The following is an 18,997-nucleotide window of genomic DNA, read 5'->3' as shown; positions in this document are numbered from 1 at the left end:
GTTTTTGCTACATGAATGTAAGTCAAAAAAATGAAGGCAGTTAGGACAGCTGCACACATTTCTATCTACAGTATTTGGCAAGAACACGTCTCTATGAACAGGAATATTTCTCCACAATGTACTCCTAATTTCTTTTTCTCTTTGTTTTTCAGCTCAGGTAGATGACTCCAAGGTCAAACATCTGGCTGCAAGCTCATGTGTCTCCTAAGGGCTTTGTGACATTTAGGTCAGGGAGGGCCCAGGGAAACAACACACTGAGCACTTCCAAGGCCGCTCGTCCTTTAGGAGGGGAGTATGATATAACCCAAGAATGACACACAGTGTCAGGAATACAGAAATTTTAGCTAATGACAATCATAACACACAGAAGAATGTAGATACCAAAAGGAATTGACCTATGTCATCAGCACCAGATCCTTTTTGTCTGGATAATCTCATCCCAAATCTTGTAACCTGGTATTTTACAAACACATCCGAATCATATCTTCCTACACACCTCACAAGGTTTCCAAGATTAAATGTCTGTCTTGAAATAAGTTTTTTTTTAAAATTAGACTGATACTTCAATTAATAGGAAGTAATTTAAGTAATAATCTCTCTTCACACCAATGTCTTGCAAATATTTTGAATCAGCCGATACATCTAACTTAATCTGCTCAAATGAAAAACAGGCTTGAATCTCTTTTTACTCAATCAGAACTGAACATGAGGATTGATTTCTGTTAATTTTAACTTGGGTAAGGGAATTCAGGTTTTAATTTCTTCATCTAAACAGAAATCAGTAGGTGGAAGCATTAAAATGCTATAAACATCAATTAACATAATAGCTCTAAGATATGTATTACAAATAAATGCTATTGCTGTCATTTTCACTGTGCAATCTTAAACATGTCTGTCCCATATACTTTGAATATCCAAAATTTCCATTGAAACTTTAATGTACACACATACTGCTAGAGAAATATTTCTTCTTTATTCATAGTGTGTAAATCTGAACAGCAAGCTACCCTGCAAGGTCACCACACAGAAGAGTTTCCAACGTAGATAGCTATCACCATCCCTACAGAAATGATAAACAGGTTAGGTTCTCTACTTTAACAGTTTTCTATATAACACATTTGATCCTTTGAAAGATTTGACTTTATTGGAATAATGATCAGAAAGGAAATTAGTATGTGGTCAGCCTAAAAATTCTCAAAGCACAACAGAATGCTTTAAAAGTTTTAATTGTGATGACCTTGATACAGAAGCCATGTAAGTGACAGAGCCCTTCTATTGACTGTTAGAACAGTAATTAATACATATATGATTGTCTTCAGGTCCCAGTACCTAAACAATACTGGAAGTAAAAATAAAATAAATAAAAAACCCAAATCGAAACAACAAACCAAAAAAAAAAAAAAAAACCCAAAAAAAAAATCTAGCTGATTTCCAGCTGGAGAGGAAAGAAAAAGATAGAACTGCATTCATGCATTTTATAGGAGAGATTGCATAGCTTGTTTCAAAAGAAAATATCTTTTCATGTCCTTAATAGTAGTTCTGTGCTTCTTCAACTTCTTCATGAGTTACAGATGACCATGTTCCTCCATTCAAGAACATTATCAGCCCATAGAATGAGTAAAATGCAGGAGCCCCTTTGAGAATAAGGACTGAGTTTTAACATTTATATTGGGAAGAAATGAATCACGTACGCAGTTATCATATACAAAAAGCAAATATTTCAAGTTTTATAAGGACACAACAATCCATAAAATATTGGTTGAAGGTAAGCACCAAACCCAGCAGTTGCCATTTGAGTGGCTGAAAGGCAAACGTGGGCTGTGGCTGTCTTCAACACTGGGAGCTTGATCTTGACAGCAGTGCTTTCACCTCACATATTTTCCATGCAAGATCCCAGCTGTCCAACACAGTGATAGAGGCATCTCATTATTTAAGGCCCATCCTTTCTTTCAAATACTCTTGGAAAACAAACGAAAGCTAATCTCTCAGTTTTTTTGTTTTGGGGTGGGTTTTTTTTCACTTTAAAGAGCAGTATTAAATATTCATAAATATAAAAACTCTGTGGAAATACCTTTAATAATATTCTGATCCTGACTGTTAAAAAAAGGGGAGGGGGGGGCGGGGAAATACCACAATCCAACAACCAACCATCTTCGCCAGAGTGCTTGGCCAGGAGAGAAGATAAAAATATGTCTGTTCCAAATATCCTGTAGATCACATGATGCTTCTGTCTCTTTGTGGGCCAGAATTCTTTCAGTACTTTCTGCTGAGTTCTAGGAAGCCCTCATTAGAGGACAAAAATCCCTGGAGTGCCTGAGATTCAGAAAGGCTGGACTGGCAGAAACATCTTCAGATTCTTATGTGGAAAGTACTACAAAAGAAAGAAAAAGATTAAGACATAGAAACACATCTGTCACTATGCAAAAAATTTTCCTTCAAGCACAAAACCCCACCTTTCTTCTTTTGTGCTTCAAGACTTAAATCTCATGGGAGAAAATTCCATCTTCTGAAAATGTTAGCTCAGGGCCCAAGCTCAATAGTGGATTAAATCAAGTATAAATTGCCCATTTATTGGCTGTAGAGCTGATGCCTTGTGAAGGCTGACCTATGTTGCAGTGCATGTTTTTGATTGTAACTCGGTCCTAGTAGTCAGTTTTATAACCCTTCCCATTTTTATTGTTATAGCATATTTTATTACCAATGGATTATTCCTTTCCCTCCTGTGTTGTTGGTTTTGTCCTAGCTGTCCATCTCCCCAAAGACCTGCCCTTTTGTTCCCTGCTCCTCCTCCCACTGAACGTCAATCCCTCCCCAAGCATGCCCCTTTCTCTAGAAACTTCCCTCTCCATTTTGTACCCTTCAAGGCCCCGTTGGTTTGTTTAAATTGTTCTCCTCCCCTGTAATCCCATATTGGTTTAAACATTGTATTCCCCACCTTGTGCTCCACCCCCAGTTTCTACCAAGCCCTTAAAGATTGTACCCATCCCTGGGACTCCCCCATTTATAAGTTGATGTACGCCTCTGCTCAGGGTCTTTCTGTCCCTGACCCTCCTAGGAATAAACACCTTTGGAAAACACACAGAAGGCCTCTCCCTGTTTCTTGTCCCTACCCTCAGCGCAGTCCTCTCCCCAGTGGGGTCCACTCGTGCCGTAGAGCAGCCGTGCCCTACAGCCACGCTCCGGATTTGACAGCTTTCTGGGGGAGGCCACTCTCACCAACAGTGTCGGGAGCTGGTCAGGCCGAAGAAATCCGGCACCGCAGCAGACCTAGGCCAGAGGCTAGACGGAGCTAAAGAATAAAGTAGGGATTTATTAAAAGACCTCAACAGATCCACCTTGGGCCATACAAAAGCCCGGCCAGGGCTACAGCCAAGATGAACCAAAATGGACAATTGGTCATGAGGTCTCTCGCATTTATAAGTTCTGCTCCATTTGTATATTGGAGTTAATTGTCCAGGTATAGCTTTAAGTTATGAAGGCCCATCCTTCTCGTTTTTTCTCTCTTCAGTCCACATTGTTTATGCTCTTGGGCCTGAAATTTGGATTGGTTGTCCTTGGCCCTAGCCTAGAGAAGGAATTGTTTTGTCTCCCTACTCTGTGAAGAGCACTTAGCATCCCATAATATGAAGCTCAGAACTATACACTAAAGTAGTACTGAAAAATATAAAAGAACTACACACTAAAAAATATAAAAGAACTATACACTAAAGTAGAATCTGAAAAATATAAAAGCTAAAACCTAAGGCATTAGAGCAGAGCTAAGTGTTTCCCAATGGTACTTTTTGCTATGGCACAGTATTTGGGTCCTAACCAAGACAAATTAGAGAGGTAAAGTTGTTTTTCTTTGGGCCAAAGAGATTCTGGTTGTTACCCTCTGTTTGCTCTTTAATACAGGCAAGCAGCATGGCTTACAGCTGCCACCAGGCTTCAGAAGAGCTCCCGAGCATCTCAGCAGGACAGGGAGAGATAATGTGAAGAAGGTATGTTGAAACCCCACTGCCTATAGGCAGCAATCTGTTCAATGTCATGACAGTATCAACTCTTTTTCTTGACTGACTGAAATAAGAAGAAATTATTATGTATTTTTGTATGTAAATTATGTAAGTTTGTTGCCTACACTGAAAGAAAACCTTTTTGGAACATTTGAGAGGCTGCAGACTTTCTGGATGCACACTCTTTGGATTTTGTTTTACCAAAAGAATACTCTAACTTAATTACAGCTATTAGATTTGAATCAGAAATTCACTAAAGGAAGCTTGTGGCATGTATTTGGAGGAGATAAAATTTCATATTCACCATGGTCCCTAGGAACCTTGTCTCTAAGACTTTATTCAATCTGGGTGACAGTAAAAGATATGCTATATAGCAGCCTGGCACACCAGCCTGAGCACTGTGAGACAAAGCAGATAGTGATGCAAATAGTTTACTGGCACTAGGATTTTTTAAATAAAAGATTTATAAATATCTTGTTCACAATTCCAGAAATGTCTAGAGACTATATAAATCCAAGCTGTTAAAAATTTAACTCCCATGCAGGTAATATCTAGGAGCTAAAAATCCATCACATTGCACGTGAAAACATTTGAGGCATGATTCCCCCAAAAAATCCACCCAAATCCACCTAACTGGAAATCAATTTATTAGAAAAATTTCTATTTTTATCAGAGTGTCAGCTTTTTACTAAGAAGCACCTCAAATACTCTGAAAAAATACTGACAGAAATTATTTCCTTCCACTGTTTCTTTGCTAAGCCTTTCTTCCCAATTAGTCACTAGCTCTAATATTAGTCCATAAGAACTAATTAATCTGCATGTTGCAACAGTCTTATGAGATACACATTCCCTATAAGGGAGCTTCCTTTGCTTCAGCATTTGGTAGGACTGGGGTCACAAAAGCCACTAATGGCTGGGCAAAGGCCCGCAACAGTTTCAGAAATACCGCATTTCCAACATTTAATGTGTTATTTCCCTGTCTGGTTCTGGCAGCTTCCAGGTATTACTAATGCCATATTCCTCTCAAACGCCATTACCCATTGCTACAGCAATAGGCTTCACCCTCAGGCATTCAAATAAGCTGAAACTTCCAGGATGATTTATAAAACAATTTCCTGTAGAAAACGTAACCAGTCTTGTAGAACAGAACACTTAGCTAGTGCCAGCTCAATCTGCCAATGCTTCCATTAAACTACAAGCAGCTTCTTAATGATAACAATTTTGAGTGAAATAAAACTATTGGGATCCAATTTTCTGAACTAGTAACTGTCATTATCATTTACAGCTTAGTTCAGCTTCTGGGATAACAGCCAACTGCATAGATGTTCCCTGGTTAATGATTAACAGTGTTTTCTTCTAGTCTGGAAAAAATTCCTCAACGACAGCAGTGCAAATCAAGCAACAGACTTTACTGCATCTTCATTTGCCTGACAGCAGCACAAAGCTGGCAAAAGCTGTCTGTAGGAGATTAAACTTACACAGGGTCATTAAGTAAAGGTTTGAGAAAGGAGTGATGGGATAAGGAAAATAAGTCAACCTAGAGTGGATGAACTTCAGCTCATAGCAGGTCAAAGCCTGGATCATGGTGTCAAAGTCAATGCCTCCTCTGTATGTTAAGTAGGTGTGATAATGTGACAGCTTAAAAAAATCCCAACACATGCTTCAGAACCTGAGTGCATATTGCTATTAAAATCTAGCCTTCAAAGGTTTTCCACAGAGTAAAGAAGATATTCCTCCTCAGAGATGTCAAATCTCATGCTGCTGCTGATGATCATTTGCAGCTGAATGAAAGTTCTCAACGTTTGTCACAAGTGGGTTGACCACTGGTCCCACATAAGAGAGCAGAGAGAAAAAAGTGTTCTGTGGCTTCATACAGATCACCTGCTCAAGCAATGGAAGAGCCAGTGATAAAACCTAACTGGAATCCTACATTTCCTCCTTTTATGATATGAAGAGGTGGCTTTGGTGGGGACAAAAGGAAAAGAACAGAAAAAATCCTTTACTACAGATAAAAATCATCTGGGGCCTTGCAAGTTATTCAGCATTTTCAGAAGGCTCTCATACCACATGCCAGGATCATATTCTGGGATCAGATGTTCAAAAATATTGACGGCCCATAGCTTCACTGCAAAATCCCTGCAAAGTGCAGTTACCCAGCATCTGCAGTGGCTCACTGGCAATCATTTTCTATGTGGCTATTGCTTTGGTTCCTAGGCGTTCTATTTGCACGGTTGCTGAGCAGCTGGAAGTGTAAATCATCAGACTCTTGGGCTTCCTTGAGTTAAAATTCTGGAATGCATTCAACTGGTCACAAAAAGTGGAGATAAGCAAAACCAAATGAAATTGTGGCTGCCTCTGGACATTGCTGGGTTGGTATTTCTTCCACATGTCCGCTTAAGATTTCAAATGGCCAATTTGTTTTAGGTGAAAGCATGTTTTTATATATTTTTGCAATAGTAAGAAGCTAGTTCAGTTTTCCACTGGCATATAGGGTTGGTGATCTGCTATTCAGACACTCCTGTGCTTTGCAAATTCTGTAGTAGACTACCCAGTGAAGCTGCACAGCCCTGCCTGCCCTTTGGCTGCACACAGCCTCAGGCTATAATTTAAGACAACCATTACAGCTGGAAACTCAGAAGAAAATGAGAGGCTAGGAACAGAGCTGGAGATTAACTCACAAAGACGTAAGAAAGCATTGTTTCAGTAAATGAATAGGAAATGTGTCCAAGACTGTTATGGCACAAAGAACTGGGCTTTTGGTGGTGAGAGATCAGCTACAGGAATTGCATTCTTGTCCCATGTCACAAAGTCTGTCACATGCTGGCAGGCACTGGCTCCTGCCAGAGAGTGCTTATTTATCTTCAGTCCCAGTCAGACTTTGGTGAACCTATTGTGGCATTAAACTTCAATGAATCCCATTCCAAAAGTCAAATCTCTCTTTAGAATGCAGTATTTACCCAGTATTAAAAAAATTAGAATAAGTTCCTCAGAACAGGATGTTCAGTATTAACAATTATGTCAGTCTGTGATGCAGTGCATACAGGAAAAATAGAACTAACAATGTCCTAAAAGAATAAAATACCTTTACAGACAAAATGAACAGTAACCCACAGTAAGGCAGAGGTGTCAAATCTTCCATGTAAATCAGTTTGGATAAAAGTAGTCTTATGACCCTGTCGCTTTCTTTTCCTGCAGCTGTTAACTCAAAACAGAAACCAAACTAGAGAACCTACACATTCTCAACTCTGAGGCTTTTTTCCATTACACTCTCATTTTTCAATATAGCTTCAAAAATACATGTTGCTGAACCATAAGAAACATCAGATTCTTCAGTGGATTCTAATATTTCTTTACATATGTTTCCAGCTAAGAACTGGTTTTCTTTATACTGTTATCCCCATAGAAGCTGCTTTTATATAGAAATTGCCTGGTCAGAGGCTCTAAACCAGTGTTTTGGTTAGGAGGTGAAGGAGACCCTTCTGTATATCACCAGGAGCTCTTACGCCTGAGGACTCGAGAGAGGAATCCCATGACCCAGCTAAACTCCTGAACCTGAATGGAGGGGCAAGTTATGATTCCTCTGCAAGCCAGGGATGCCAAACATCTACCTTAAATATGCACATTGCCATCTTAAACCTGAAGGAGATATCTTGTCACAGACACAGATCCAAGTACATGTGTTTAAATGAGCAACTGGACGCTCAGTCTTTCAATACTTGGTAGCCTCGTCCTTTGATTTTATTGGTACTCTCCAATTTCTCTTACCTAATCTATAATACACATCTCACTTCATCCCACTTTTTACTCATCATCTTGCCCTGCTGAATACCCAGCACTCAGTGATTTTTCACTCATTTCCTCATCTTCCCAAAACATCACCTAAATGGAAAAGAAAAATAATTGTGTCAGTCATTCCAATGGCTACACTGGCAAACATTCCTCTCTGCAGCTTTCTCAGGAAATGACTGCACAGCATCCTCACCTTGGAATTCTCAGTCAGCAGTTTGCCAGCCTCTACAACACAGCAGTAAAGTCAGTCATGGCACAGGAAACTTCCAAAACTGCAGCTTCTACTGAATCTTCAGATCTGCCTTCAATTCTTCACATTTGATCACTGTTCTCTACCAGCTTTGTAGGAGCAGCACAGCCTTTTGATTGATTAAAGGAAACCCTACCTGATCCCAGCAGCTTCTACATGGATAGCAGTATAAAGAAGATGTTTTCTTAGCTGGAAATATCTGTAAACAAAATGTTAGAATACCTACTGAGCTGAGCTTCACCATAATGATGATACTTATCTTGTTCTAAAGGGGTTTCTGTTGATACACTTGATTAGTTAAGGAATACCTGAAATGTATAAAGACATTCACATTGAATGTCTCCTCTCCAGAAGCTGATGTTTCTCAAGGTTCACTGGAATCATGTGCTCCTGCTGTATTGCTGAATCGCTTTTAACATCTTTCCTCCGAAGTTTCATTCATGAAAGAAATACTGTTCTGTGTTCTGCAGGGCACTTTACAGTTCTTCAAAAAATGCTTTCACAGCAAATAGATCAATGTCTTTCTATGTATATTTGCAACATGTATACAATATTTACACACATTCCTATGCAGACAGCTAGGATCCTTGCTATAGGCTTAATCCTTGCTACAGGCTGAATTTGAGCTCATAATGGATGAAAATATTTTCCTGAACTGCACCAAGACGGGTGGAGGAGGAGGAAAGGTGATAATTAAAAGCCATTGAGCTCGTAATCTTAAATTAGGAGAGAACTGGAATATGCCCTGGAAAAGTAAACTGAGTTAGGTAAGAAGCCATCTCCTAGTCAGTTCTCTAGTAAAATACTTATGTCTGACACTTCTTGTATTAGACTGCACAGTGATATCCTAAGACAATACTTGCAAGTGTGCAAGAGACTTTCTTTTTCTTAAAATAATACCTGAGAAAGTCTGGTGCCTTGGAAATCATGTTTTCAAAATCTGCAAATCCTAATTTCCCATCACCATCCATGTCAGCTTCTTCTATCACCTTCTCACAAACCAGAGTGATTTCCTCTGCTGTCAGCTCTTCCCGGGTCAGCTTATTGAGGGTTTTTTCCAAGTCTGCTTTACAAATGAAGTTATCTGTGTTAAAATCTAAACAAATAGAAGAACCAAAGATCACCAAGTGTACCACTCATTTACTCCAAACACAAAAAAACACACCAGAGCCCCTCCACATAGTACCATAAATCTTAAAGGCATAGATTGCTTTAAGCTCTCGGGGAGCCATTTCACTGAGCACGGAGAACATATCCACAAAGTCATTGAAGCTCAGGCTCCCCTCTCCATCTTCTGAGAAAGACTCCACAATTCTTTCTTTGAAGGGGTTCTCCTGTAAAAGACATACATAGACTGGTATTTGGAAGACGAAAAAACCTGCAGACTCCCTGATAATTAATATTTAGTTGCACAGTTGGCTCTTTAAAGACTTTTTTTTTTACTTTTTTTCCCCCAAAAATGCATCAAAAAACTTACATTTGCATGCTTTAGCAGGAAGTTTCAGCAGTCCTTGCTGCTGCATAGTACCACTTCTGGCCTTTTACTTTCAATGACACATGTCAATGTCCAACCGCTGGCTGGACTGACTAAAAATTCCAGAGATTTAAATGAAATGTAATCACCACCGGAGATGATCCTGAAGTCATTTTTAGCACCTTAGAATAAGACCATATTCTAAAACCATAAACACATCAGCAAGCATAAGAAAACCTGCTTCATCACTATGAAATCCAAAACAAATGTTTTTACAGTAAAAACCCATCATCTTTCTCAGAGCTATACAAAACCCCAACACTAATTTGTAGCTATATCAATAAAACTTGGAAAATCAATTAAATTCAGTTAAATATGAACAGAACACAAACATCACTGGGGCTGTGAGCAGCATCTCATTAAAGCTGTGCTACAGATCTTATCTGAAGCCAAGACATTGATTAACATGCTGATCCATAAATATATACAGCTATGGTGGTGGCATATTAGGTTCACTATTTATACTCTGCATGCAGCATTTTATTTGGCTTTTTAAGAAGCAGTACTGTGAAAGCTCAGAAGTTCAAGCATATCTCCATTTAATTTCTTTTTTCCCTGTAAATTTAGTTACCTAACAGGTATTCATAAACCATCCTATTATTTTAAATGAAATTTCAAAAACAAGCTATATTTGAGAGACAAATGACCAGAAAATGTTATTTTTCAGTTTACTTCAATTCTTTCTTGATAATTCACACACAGAACAAAAACATCTATGCATTTGTGGCATAACTGTGGTGACTAAAAAAGCAACAACCAGGAACAAGGCTGCTTTTATGGACAGGTGAAGTAGGGACCACACAGCCTTAGGCTGAAATGACAGCCCATTAAAGTACTCAATACTAAATACAAATTCTCCTGCAGGGTTGGATGACTGAAGGAATCCACAATTGGGAACAGGCCTACAGATTTCAAAGGATAGGAGATTAATGAGTTAACTGTTTAGATGAAGATAAAACCAGGCCAGATAAAACCAAATTAAATCGAATAGAAAAGAGGGATTCCTGAAAAAAAAAAAAAAGGAGCCTCAAAAAGCAAGAGGGTCACATCTCTCCAGAGCATGAGAATGAAAAATAACACCCCAGACCCAGGAGGCAGATGGCTGAGAGAACCTCTCTGTAAAAGGATATGTAGTGATCACTCATGTCTCACGAATGATGTGTAGGTGCAGCAGGTGTGCATCTGTGGGTACCGCTCAGGTTAAAGTACCTCACTTAAATGCCTGGAAATGTCCCTGGAAATACTTGTGGAATACACATTTACACATTAAATCCCAGTTTGTGGGATTTCCCTGTGGTTATGCACATTTACCTGTTTGTGGGATTTCCCTGTGGTTATACACATTTACCTGTTTGTGGGATTTCCCTGTGGTTACACACATTTACCTGTTTGTGGGATTTGCACACAAAAACATGCAGGGAGGAACAATTGATTCTATTGTTTCAAACTGCCAGTTTATAAATAAGCCAAAGTAAGATTCATTTGGGCTGAAATATATGAAAAGGCCCACTTTCTTCCTAAAAGCACACTAAAACATGGCGTGTTATATGTTCAATAATTGAGAATGGACATCAAAACATGTTAGAAATGTATTTTTCAGTTCTAAAATGCTGTGTAGCTTTCTTTGGAACAAACCTCATGAGAAGTAAGTGTCATGGTAACAGTAGTAAACTGACATCTTAGAGGCAGCATTGGGTAACAAACCAGGAGCAGACAGATGCAAATATCCCTATCAGCAGTGAATATCAAGCCCAGGACTTTGTGCTTTAGAAAGGCTGGGGCAGGATCTCACTGACTCAATAAGCATATTGCAGCTGTATAAGATGAGTTATTTATTTGGCATGTCAGAGATCTTGAAAATACAGATGAATTAAGAATGAATTAAATGAACCTAAGCATACTTCTTAAGTAACTCTTTGCCAAATGGATCTCTAAAACCAAAATGAAAAATAAAATCTTTCCTCATATTGATTTCTTTCCTTTAACTTTCTCATATTATGTGTCTTCAGGCAGTATATCTGTGGCTTGCACAATGGAAAGTATTAGCTTACCTTCACAGATACTTTTCACATCCTTTCTGTAATTTCATTACCTCTACTCTAAAGAGCACAGATTAGGGTTCCATCATATTTAAAGGAAGAGCCATGGGGGAAGGGAGTAAAGGGGAAAATTATATTGTTTTTTCCTAGATTGCTTTCCCATAAGCACTAGTTGTTGAAAAAATATTCATTTTAGAACTAGAAACTTCCACTTGTCTTAAAAAGCTTTTTCTGTAGTCTCATGACAAAAATGAGACAGGAGACAGAAACAATAAAGAATTACTACAACCGAAAAACAACTCTGCTGTTTTTAGATTGATGTTGTTGCTGTAGTGGCTCAAGAGAATCCTAAATATGCAATCCATCTTTGTAAGGAACAATTCTTTTACTCAGATAATTGTGTTTCTGTGCATTTTAAAATCTCACACAGCATCTATTCCAACATTCAGACCTTTAACTGCTTACAATAAAACACAACCATTAGTTTTCTAACAAACTGTTTGAGGATTTACTCCTGGCACTGCAGCTAAATCACCTGTTACATCCTTCTGTCCTCTAGTTTCCATCCCAGACTCTAGGAAAGTACTCAGGTGGCCTTTTGCCTTATCTGTTTTGTAGTTTGAAGAATTAATTTCAAACATCCAATCCTATTTCCACATGCTGACTGCATTTTGGAAATAAGAGGTTGCAAGTGAATATCAAAGATAGGTCAAGATAATTAAGCAGGAGGTACTGGAGTACATTTTGGTACATTTTGTCATTACAAAATGCTGCTTAATTTTCATATGCACAGAAACACAATAATGACTTTCCCTTTTGTATTTGAACATAAGTCCCCACTGACTTTAGAGAACACATTTAAAAGCACAAAGCAGTCAAGTTTGCAGACTATTGCAAGTCAGAATCCTTGGATGCTTTAATCAGGACTTTTTCAGCAATGGTAAAAACTAGCTTTTCTCAAATTTCAGGAGTTATTCCAAAGCAGAGGGGAAAAAAATTGCTATCAGACAAACATTAATATAAAAGTAGTTAAATTGTTCATTACCAAAGCTCCACAGGAAAGACTGCTGCTTCAGAAGGGAAGCATAAGTGCAACAGCAAATTGTCCCTGGAGCAGAAAAAGGCAAGTTTCTTTGCAGGGTTTTTTTCTTAATTTTCTTCTTCCTCAAAATCAATAACTTGGGTTTTATGTGTCTATGATTATATTAATGCTATCAAACTTCTCTGCAGTGCCTGCAGGATACTGTTTAAGAAATTCCTGGAGAAACCAAGGCTAAGACAGAGCTAAACTGGTACATTTATGTCTTAATGGAAAAAACTATTTTGTTCTGTCAGAAAGCAGAAGCATATGAAATTCAACAACAACTCTTTACTAAAATCACAACAACCAAAAAACCAAAGATTCAAGCTGTATCCAGAATTGCTTAAATATTAGAGAACCTACCAGCACCTCGTGGGAAGATAAGGCATTGTGACAAGAACTGATTCCTAACTGTGACAGGGACGTGTACAGACAAGGCTGCAGGCCAGCAGGGAGGCACAGGCTGGGAGAGAAAACAGCCCCCGATGACACTTGGAGCACAAGCTGAGATGCTCGGATAAGGAGACTTCAGAGAAGCAAGGAGAGCAGTCGGAGTGAAGTTTTGCTCCTCTGAAGGGAGTGAAACATCCCATCATAACTAGGAACAACTAACAGAATGCAGCAAGGATGTCGAGATGAGCTGGAGGCAAAAATTAGCCAGAGCAGGGCTGGGGCTTGAGAAGATCACCCTGCTCTGGCATCATCCATTGCCCTTTCCATGGAAAGCCCAGGTGTCATTGCCCGACGCACAGAAAGCTCTGAACCTGAAGACTCACTGAAATCACGTCTAAAACCTCATCCTATTAACACTGTGGAAAGTATTTTTATTTTGAAGCAACTCGCTTGCATTCACTTTTAAACTTACTACAAATAGGGTGCTAACATTGGTTCTGAGATGTGAGATGGAGTTGCTGTTCCCTGTGTGTCCCTGCTGGCTCCTGTGCCTGCTGCCCAACCTGTTTCAGTAGTGCATTTATAAACTACCTACATCCCCAGTGCAGCTTATGGCAAGGCCTGCAAGGATCAATGAAGTTCCTGTGTGAGCCAAAACGCAGGAAGCAACAGACTGTAAAGTGAGGGAAACAAAAGTGTTTCCCCTCCAGCAGCCCTTTGCTGCCCAGCTCTGGAGAGAAGGATTGCTCTGCACTGCCCACAGAGAGCCCACAATCTAGGAAAGAGACAATCTGGGATGTGGGAATGGACACCCACCACTGCTGCCAGCCACAGGGGTCTCTGACACCAGGTTACATTCCCACCTGCAGCTCTGTGGCAATGACAGTGATAATGTGACCAAAATCAGTTTTAATTTGAAAAAATATCACTTTTGCTTTCTCTCTGGTCCCACACTGAGCAGTCCATATCATGGCTACAGTTTTGCTATATTAATTACTGCCATCTCACAGGTGTCCAGATGCCCCAAAGTAAATTTATTAGACTGGTGCCTGTGTAACCAAAATTGCGAAAATTAGAGAACAGAGACTGCAATGAAACTGATGGAGTAAAGTAGCTCTGTTACTTCAGTGTAATGGTAGATCTAATCAACTGAAAGTACCTTTCCCTTCTTTATTTATTTATTTCTTGTCCCAACTTTCAACTTTTCAGAATCAGGGGTTAATGAATAATTCATTACCAATTAAAGAGAATGACCATCAGCATTTTTTTTCCCCTCGAAACACAAAACACCTGGCTCAAAGCTTTAATGCATGAGGTAAAGATCTTTCTTTATATTAGCAAAATCTAATTTAGAAAAGTGTATTATTGATTCTACCTGTTTGTCAGAACCTGCAGTGGCATTGAGCTCAACATTGCCAGTAACTAGAAATGTAATGTGTATATGAAAAAAGCCAGGTGCATTGAAATTAGCACTAATTTTATTAGAATTCAATAGACATTTAGGTCATTTATTTCTATTTTAAGAAGGAAATGTTGTCTTTGTCTTCACCTTGATGAAAATTTACCAAAGAAAGAAAACACCATAATGATTTGTTAGGCAGTCTGGTCAAGTTGCAAAGGTTAAAGATTTTTTTCTTAGTGTATCAGCTGAAGTTAGTACCTAGGTCGATTCAAACATAAACTCTTGAGGAAAGACTCTCTCCCTCTCACCCCTGTCTGCACAGATGCCCACAAGATGCTTCATGAGCAAGATGGACCGCAGTTCATAATAAAGATCCCAAGCATTTTAACATCTTTTAGTGTCAATGCTTTGAAAGAGCTGTAGAATATCACCTAGTTTCCTCTTACTGGGATTTTACTAGAAACAAGCTCAGTAGCTATTGAAAGCACTTTTCTCTGTGAGCTCCCAGAATTCCTGAAATAAAATGAGTGGTTTACAACCAATATTTCTAAGGTTTTTCCACAGACTTATGAGACCTGAGAGAGAATTTGTATAAAATTCAACACTGAGTTTGTCCTATTACTTTCATAAAGTCAGGTTCCATTACCTGGAGACATCTTCTAAAGCAGGGTCAGAAAGCCTCACGGATTTGTGGTGCAGTAGATAGATTATGATCCATACATGATTATGATTCATACATGGAAGCCTCTTAGGAAGTGTATCATCACCATTAAGTTTGCTAAGCTGGCATGATATGATCCTGTATCTCAATCTAAATAAGATCCTGTATAAAATTTCTGTTTTAGATGTCAGCTTCAGTACCAGGCCTTCCATCTTGAAAGTTCTCATAAAGTGAGCTGTTCCTTAAGTGCTCAATCCTCTGTCACTGAAGCCAAATAGACTCTGTGTCATCATAATTTCTCACTTCCTTTTCTACGCTTAGCCTTGATTTGTCACAAAGCAACTCCCAGCTGTCTGGCAGTTAAAGTGTGAGGAGTCAAAGAACTGTACCAAAGAATTCATGCTGTGCTATCAAGACCTCAGAGATGATAACATAAACCCTAAGGAATACTGATGCCATCAGAAAAAGCATAAATATATTTTGCTGAAAAAGCCCATGCCTACTGTGAAAAAGAATTCTAAATTATTTCTCAGCTTCTTCAGAAACCCAAGCTGTCTACAGGCATCTGCTAAATCAGAGTCTGAAGAATAACTGAAGGATAAAAATTTTCCCAAGGTTTTCTATTGAATTAAATGCTTGCATGTGTTGAATATTTCCATTTATATGAAATGCTGGTCGAATACTTTTTAATATGCATACATTAACAAATCATGCTTCTTGCTTAATAAATTATATTATCCCAGAATCAAACATACAGCAAGTGTGGTATTAAAGAGTTCTGTGAACTTCAACTTGAAATCTAATTCAAATGTTTTTCACTTCATGTTGGCTTAGTGTCTCTACAACTGAATGTCTAAAGCGTGGCTTCTGCTTGTAAAATATCAGATATTTGAAAAAAATATAATACAAAAGAAGAATTTATAGATCATTAAAATAAGGTGGAAAGCCATCAATTACAAGGTTTTTATAGCATTGTTCTTAAAAAGCTTAATAATGTTTCATGCAACTATCAGATTGAACACATAATTGTTTCCACATTGTAGTAATTTATAGACATCAATTGACTAGCGCACATTAAAAATAGACTGTGTGACACAACACATCATAATTCAATGAATTGTTTAAAAATAAATGCTAAAACTCCACATATGTCCTGTTAAAAACATAAACTATTAAATTGTTGAACTGAGAATAAAAACAAAGCGTCTCAATTTTTTTTTGCACTGATTGCCTTATACCTACTGCTTCTCTCATTTGCAGTTACGTGGACTGTTTCTCCACTTCCTACCATGTAATGTACCCATGAAAATGAAAACTCCTGATAATTAAGAAAAATAATATTCATTGTGCTCAGGTAGCTGAGAAAAAAAGGGGAAAACCTTTACTTTTTATTAGCAATATTCTGCACACTGCTAGCAAATTTCCTACAGACTGAGATAAGAGCTTCAGATTTCTAACCTGCTCTTCACACAGAGATCCCTGTGGGTGCATGGCTTCTGCAGGGGATATACACAAAGAGCAAAGATTGCTAAATTTATTTCCTATTCGTTTCCTTTAACATCTACCCTAACTATCTCTGCAACAAAGACATCCACCTGAATATTTTTCCAGTTTCTGGGGCTGGTTTTGCCCTTGAACAATAACAGGAAGGGGAAGACCTTAGCATGCCACAGCACTTCTATTAATTTTGGAAAAAAGTCTGGCAGACGAGCTAGAGAAGTTAAGATACAGTTTGCAAGCAGACTGCAAGCAGTCAAAAGTGATACCTTCAGCTCAGGCATGTTTATTATAAGCTGCATAGGTAGTTTAACATCTGGGTCCTTTGTATAGTCCATGGGCACAACGTTTGGTGCCATTTCATGGTATCGGCCGTGCAACCTGTAAACAAGCAGAAACAAACAGCCAATAAGCAATTTTAAATAACCAATTCCATTCAGACAGTAATCAGGTACAAATTTGTCTTGCCGCTCTAAACATCGGTTTCAGTGCACAAGTCTGAGCCCACCGAATTCCCATCTTTGTGAAAACAAGAGGCCTTTGATGCAGCACCCAGCGTAACTGCTGCCAGCAGCCACGTGTTTCTCAAGGTCTGTCACTGAGCAGCTTCACACTGTGTATGTAACATTTGGGCACTGCCAAGTATGTGCACAGAAGGCCTGAGCCAAGGCATGTACTACAAAATGCAATTCTTGCCACATGTGGAAGTTAACTCTTACACCTAATTCAGAAAGTGCCCCTTTGTCATGTCCTGTGTATTAACACAGTGTATTCTGATCCCTCAGTGGGACATGTGTACTACTTGTGTACATTATAAAGCCATATCTTGTGACTTATTTTCCTTTTAACAAAAAATCCTGCCTGCTCACTAGGCATACTAACAGTTACATATAGAGATTACCGTGTTTTAACAGCAGAATATAAACAAAACAGTAATACAGGAAGAAACACCTCAGCAACCCCTTCATTTCGCCGCTTTACCGGCAGCAGCTCCGCACCCAACTGAACTACTTCAGGTTCCTGTGTGTAAATAAACTCCAAAACTAGGATAAAATCATCTACAGGCATCTGTTTTCTCATGATTATTATATGCCACAAAGAACACATAAAATGAAGCACAGAAACACATTTTTTCTGCATTGTAGGAAACTGATGTCCTCATGCTGCACAGCAATATTTCGTGCCATACCAGAAACTGGATATCCACTATCTCAGCACATTTCAGCTGCTTACCACAGCTCACCCTGACATTTCATAAATACTGTGTAATTCAAGATGCAATAGCTATTTTCCTCTCTAGCAATTGATTTCTCCATTGTAAATAGCAGCTAAAAAGATGCTTCTAAATACAACAGAAAAAGCAACTTAAAAGCACTTAAAAAGAAAAACTTCAAAGAAAACAAAACTTTCAAGTCCAATATCCATCAATGGGTTACCTACTTTTTTAAAAGCTAGAATACTGAAATGGTGTTCTAGTCTTCAAGAAAATAAAGCACTCATTATTGGCAAAACTTGACCATTGTGGACAACATTCAGAAATTTAGGAGCTTGACAATCCCTGCTTATTTTAACTGCCAAGATTTCCTTCTTTAATATTAGATTTGTCTCTTTATAACATGCAATATCAGTGCAAAGTAAACCTGTCACTTCTTGCTGACAGAATTCACTATCATGTCCACAGAAACTGCGATCTATTTATACTGAAATTCAGCCATACCCTTTGGCAGCTGAAATGAAAGAAGGATACAGCTCCCAGCTCTAGACTAGACTCTGACAGAATTGTTCGCAAGGCAGGTGCTGGACACAGAAACATGCAGGCAACTAGCTGTAGATTTGAGGGCAGCTCTCATATCCTGTTTTCCTCCCAACTAACTCTGCCGTTAATTCACCAAATCAGTCAAAGATCTGTGGAAGCAAGAGCTTTCTACCTGGGTGGATTTCACACTAAAGCATCCAAATGAGTCTGTAGGAAGTGGCTCTGATCTAACTCCTGCAAACTAAATTACACCAATAAAACACATCTTCCACATGCTTTTATCCACAAGGATCCAGTAACTCTATTTGTAATAGCCTTATCACATGGCATGATTAGCATTTAAGACCGTGAAAAGGGCCATAAGATTTCCCAGTACCAAACATATAGTATGTTGCACTTACTCCATTATCCTTCAAAATAAAAAACAAAAAACCCCAACCAACTGAACAACCACAAAAGACAGTAACACCTTTTCCTTCTGTAAGATCTTGATGCTGGAAGGTTCTTCAAGGACACTATGTACTGTTTTATAATCAGCTGGATTGCCAGTATCAGATACTGGATTTTGTAGAAAAAATAACAGACCTGCTTCAGCCTTTTAAC

At 38.6% G+C, this 18,997-nt stretch overlaps 1 protein-coding gene across 4 annotated transcripts in view; it reads right to left on the bottom strand.

Moving 5' to 3' along the window:
- Positions 1 to 685: 685 nt before the first annotated feature.
- CIB2 (calcium and integrin binding family member 2) overlaps positions 686 to 18,997 on the bottom strand; it is a 43,357-nt gene continuing 25,045 nt past the window's right edge. For 2 of the 4 annotated variants that reach the window (XM_041427718.1, XM_041427719.1), the window contains exons 3-6: positions 16,908 to 17,019; positions 9,218 to 9,365; positions 8,932 to 9,127; positions 687 to 2,371 (exon numbers count right to left, since the gene is read on the bottom strand). In XM_041427718.1, coding sequence (XP_041283652.1) covers positions 2,350 to 2,371; positions 8,932 to 9,127; positions 9,218 to 9,365; positions 16,908 to 16,997 — 456 coding nt within the window. In that variant the 5' untranslated portion in view covers positions 16,998 to 17,019 and the 3' untranslated portion in view covers positions 687 to 2,349. Of the gene's footprint in view, positions 2,372 to 8,931; positions 9,128 to 9,217; positions 9,366 to 16,907; positions 17,020 to 18,997 lie in introns of all 4 variants that reach the window. The other 2 variants (XM_041427716.1, XM_041427717.1) reach the window with 2 other exon arrangements.

Source organism: Onychostruthus taczanowskii, unplaced genomic scaffold, assembly GCF_017590055.1.
Source record: "Onychostruthus taczanowskii isolate IOZ18803 unplaced genomic scaffold, ASM1759005v1 scaffold118, whole genome shotgun sequence".
In the NCBI taxonomy this organism is placed as follows: Eukaryota; Metazoa; Chordata; class Aves; order Passeriformes; family Passeridae; genus Onychostruthus; species Onychostruthus taczanowskii.
Note: the sequence above shows the minus strand (reverse complement) of the source record. Positions and strands in the feature narration are given on the sequence as shown.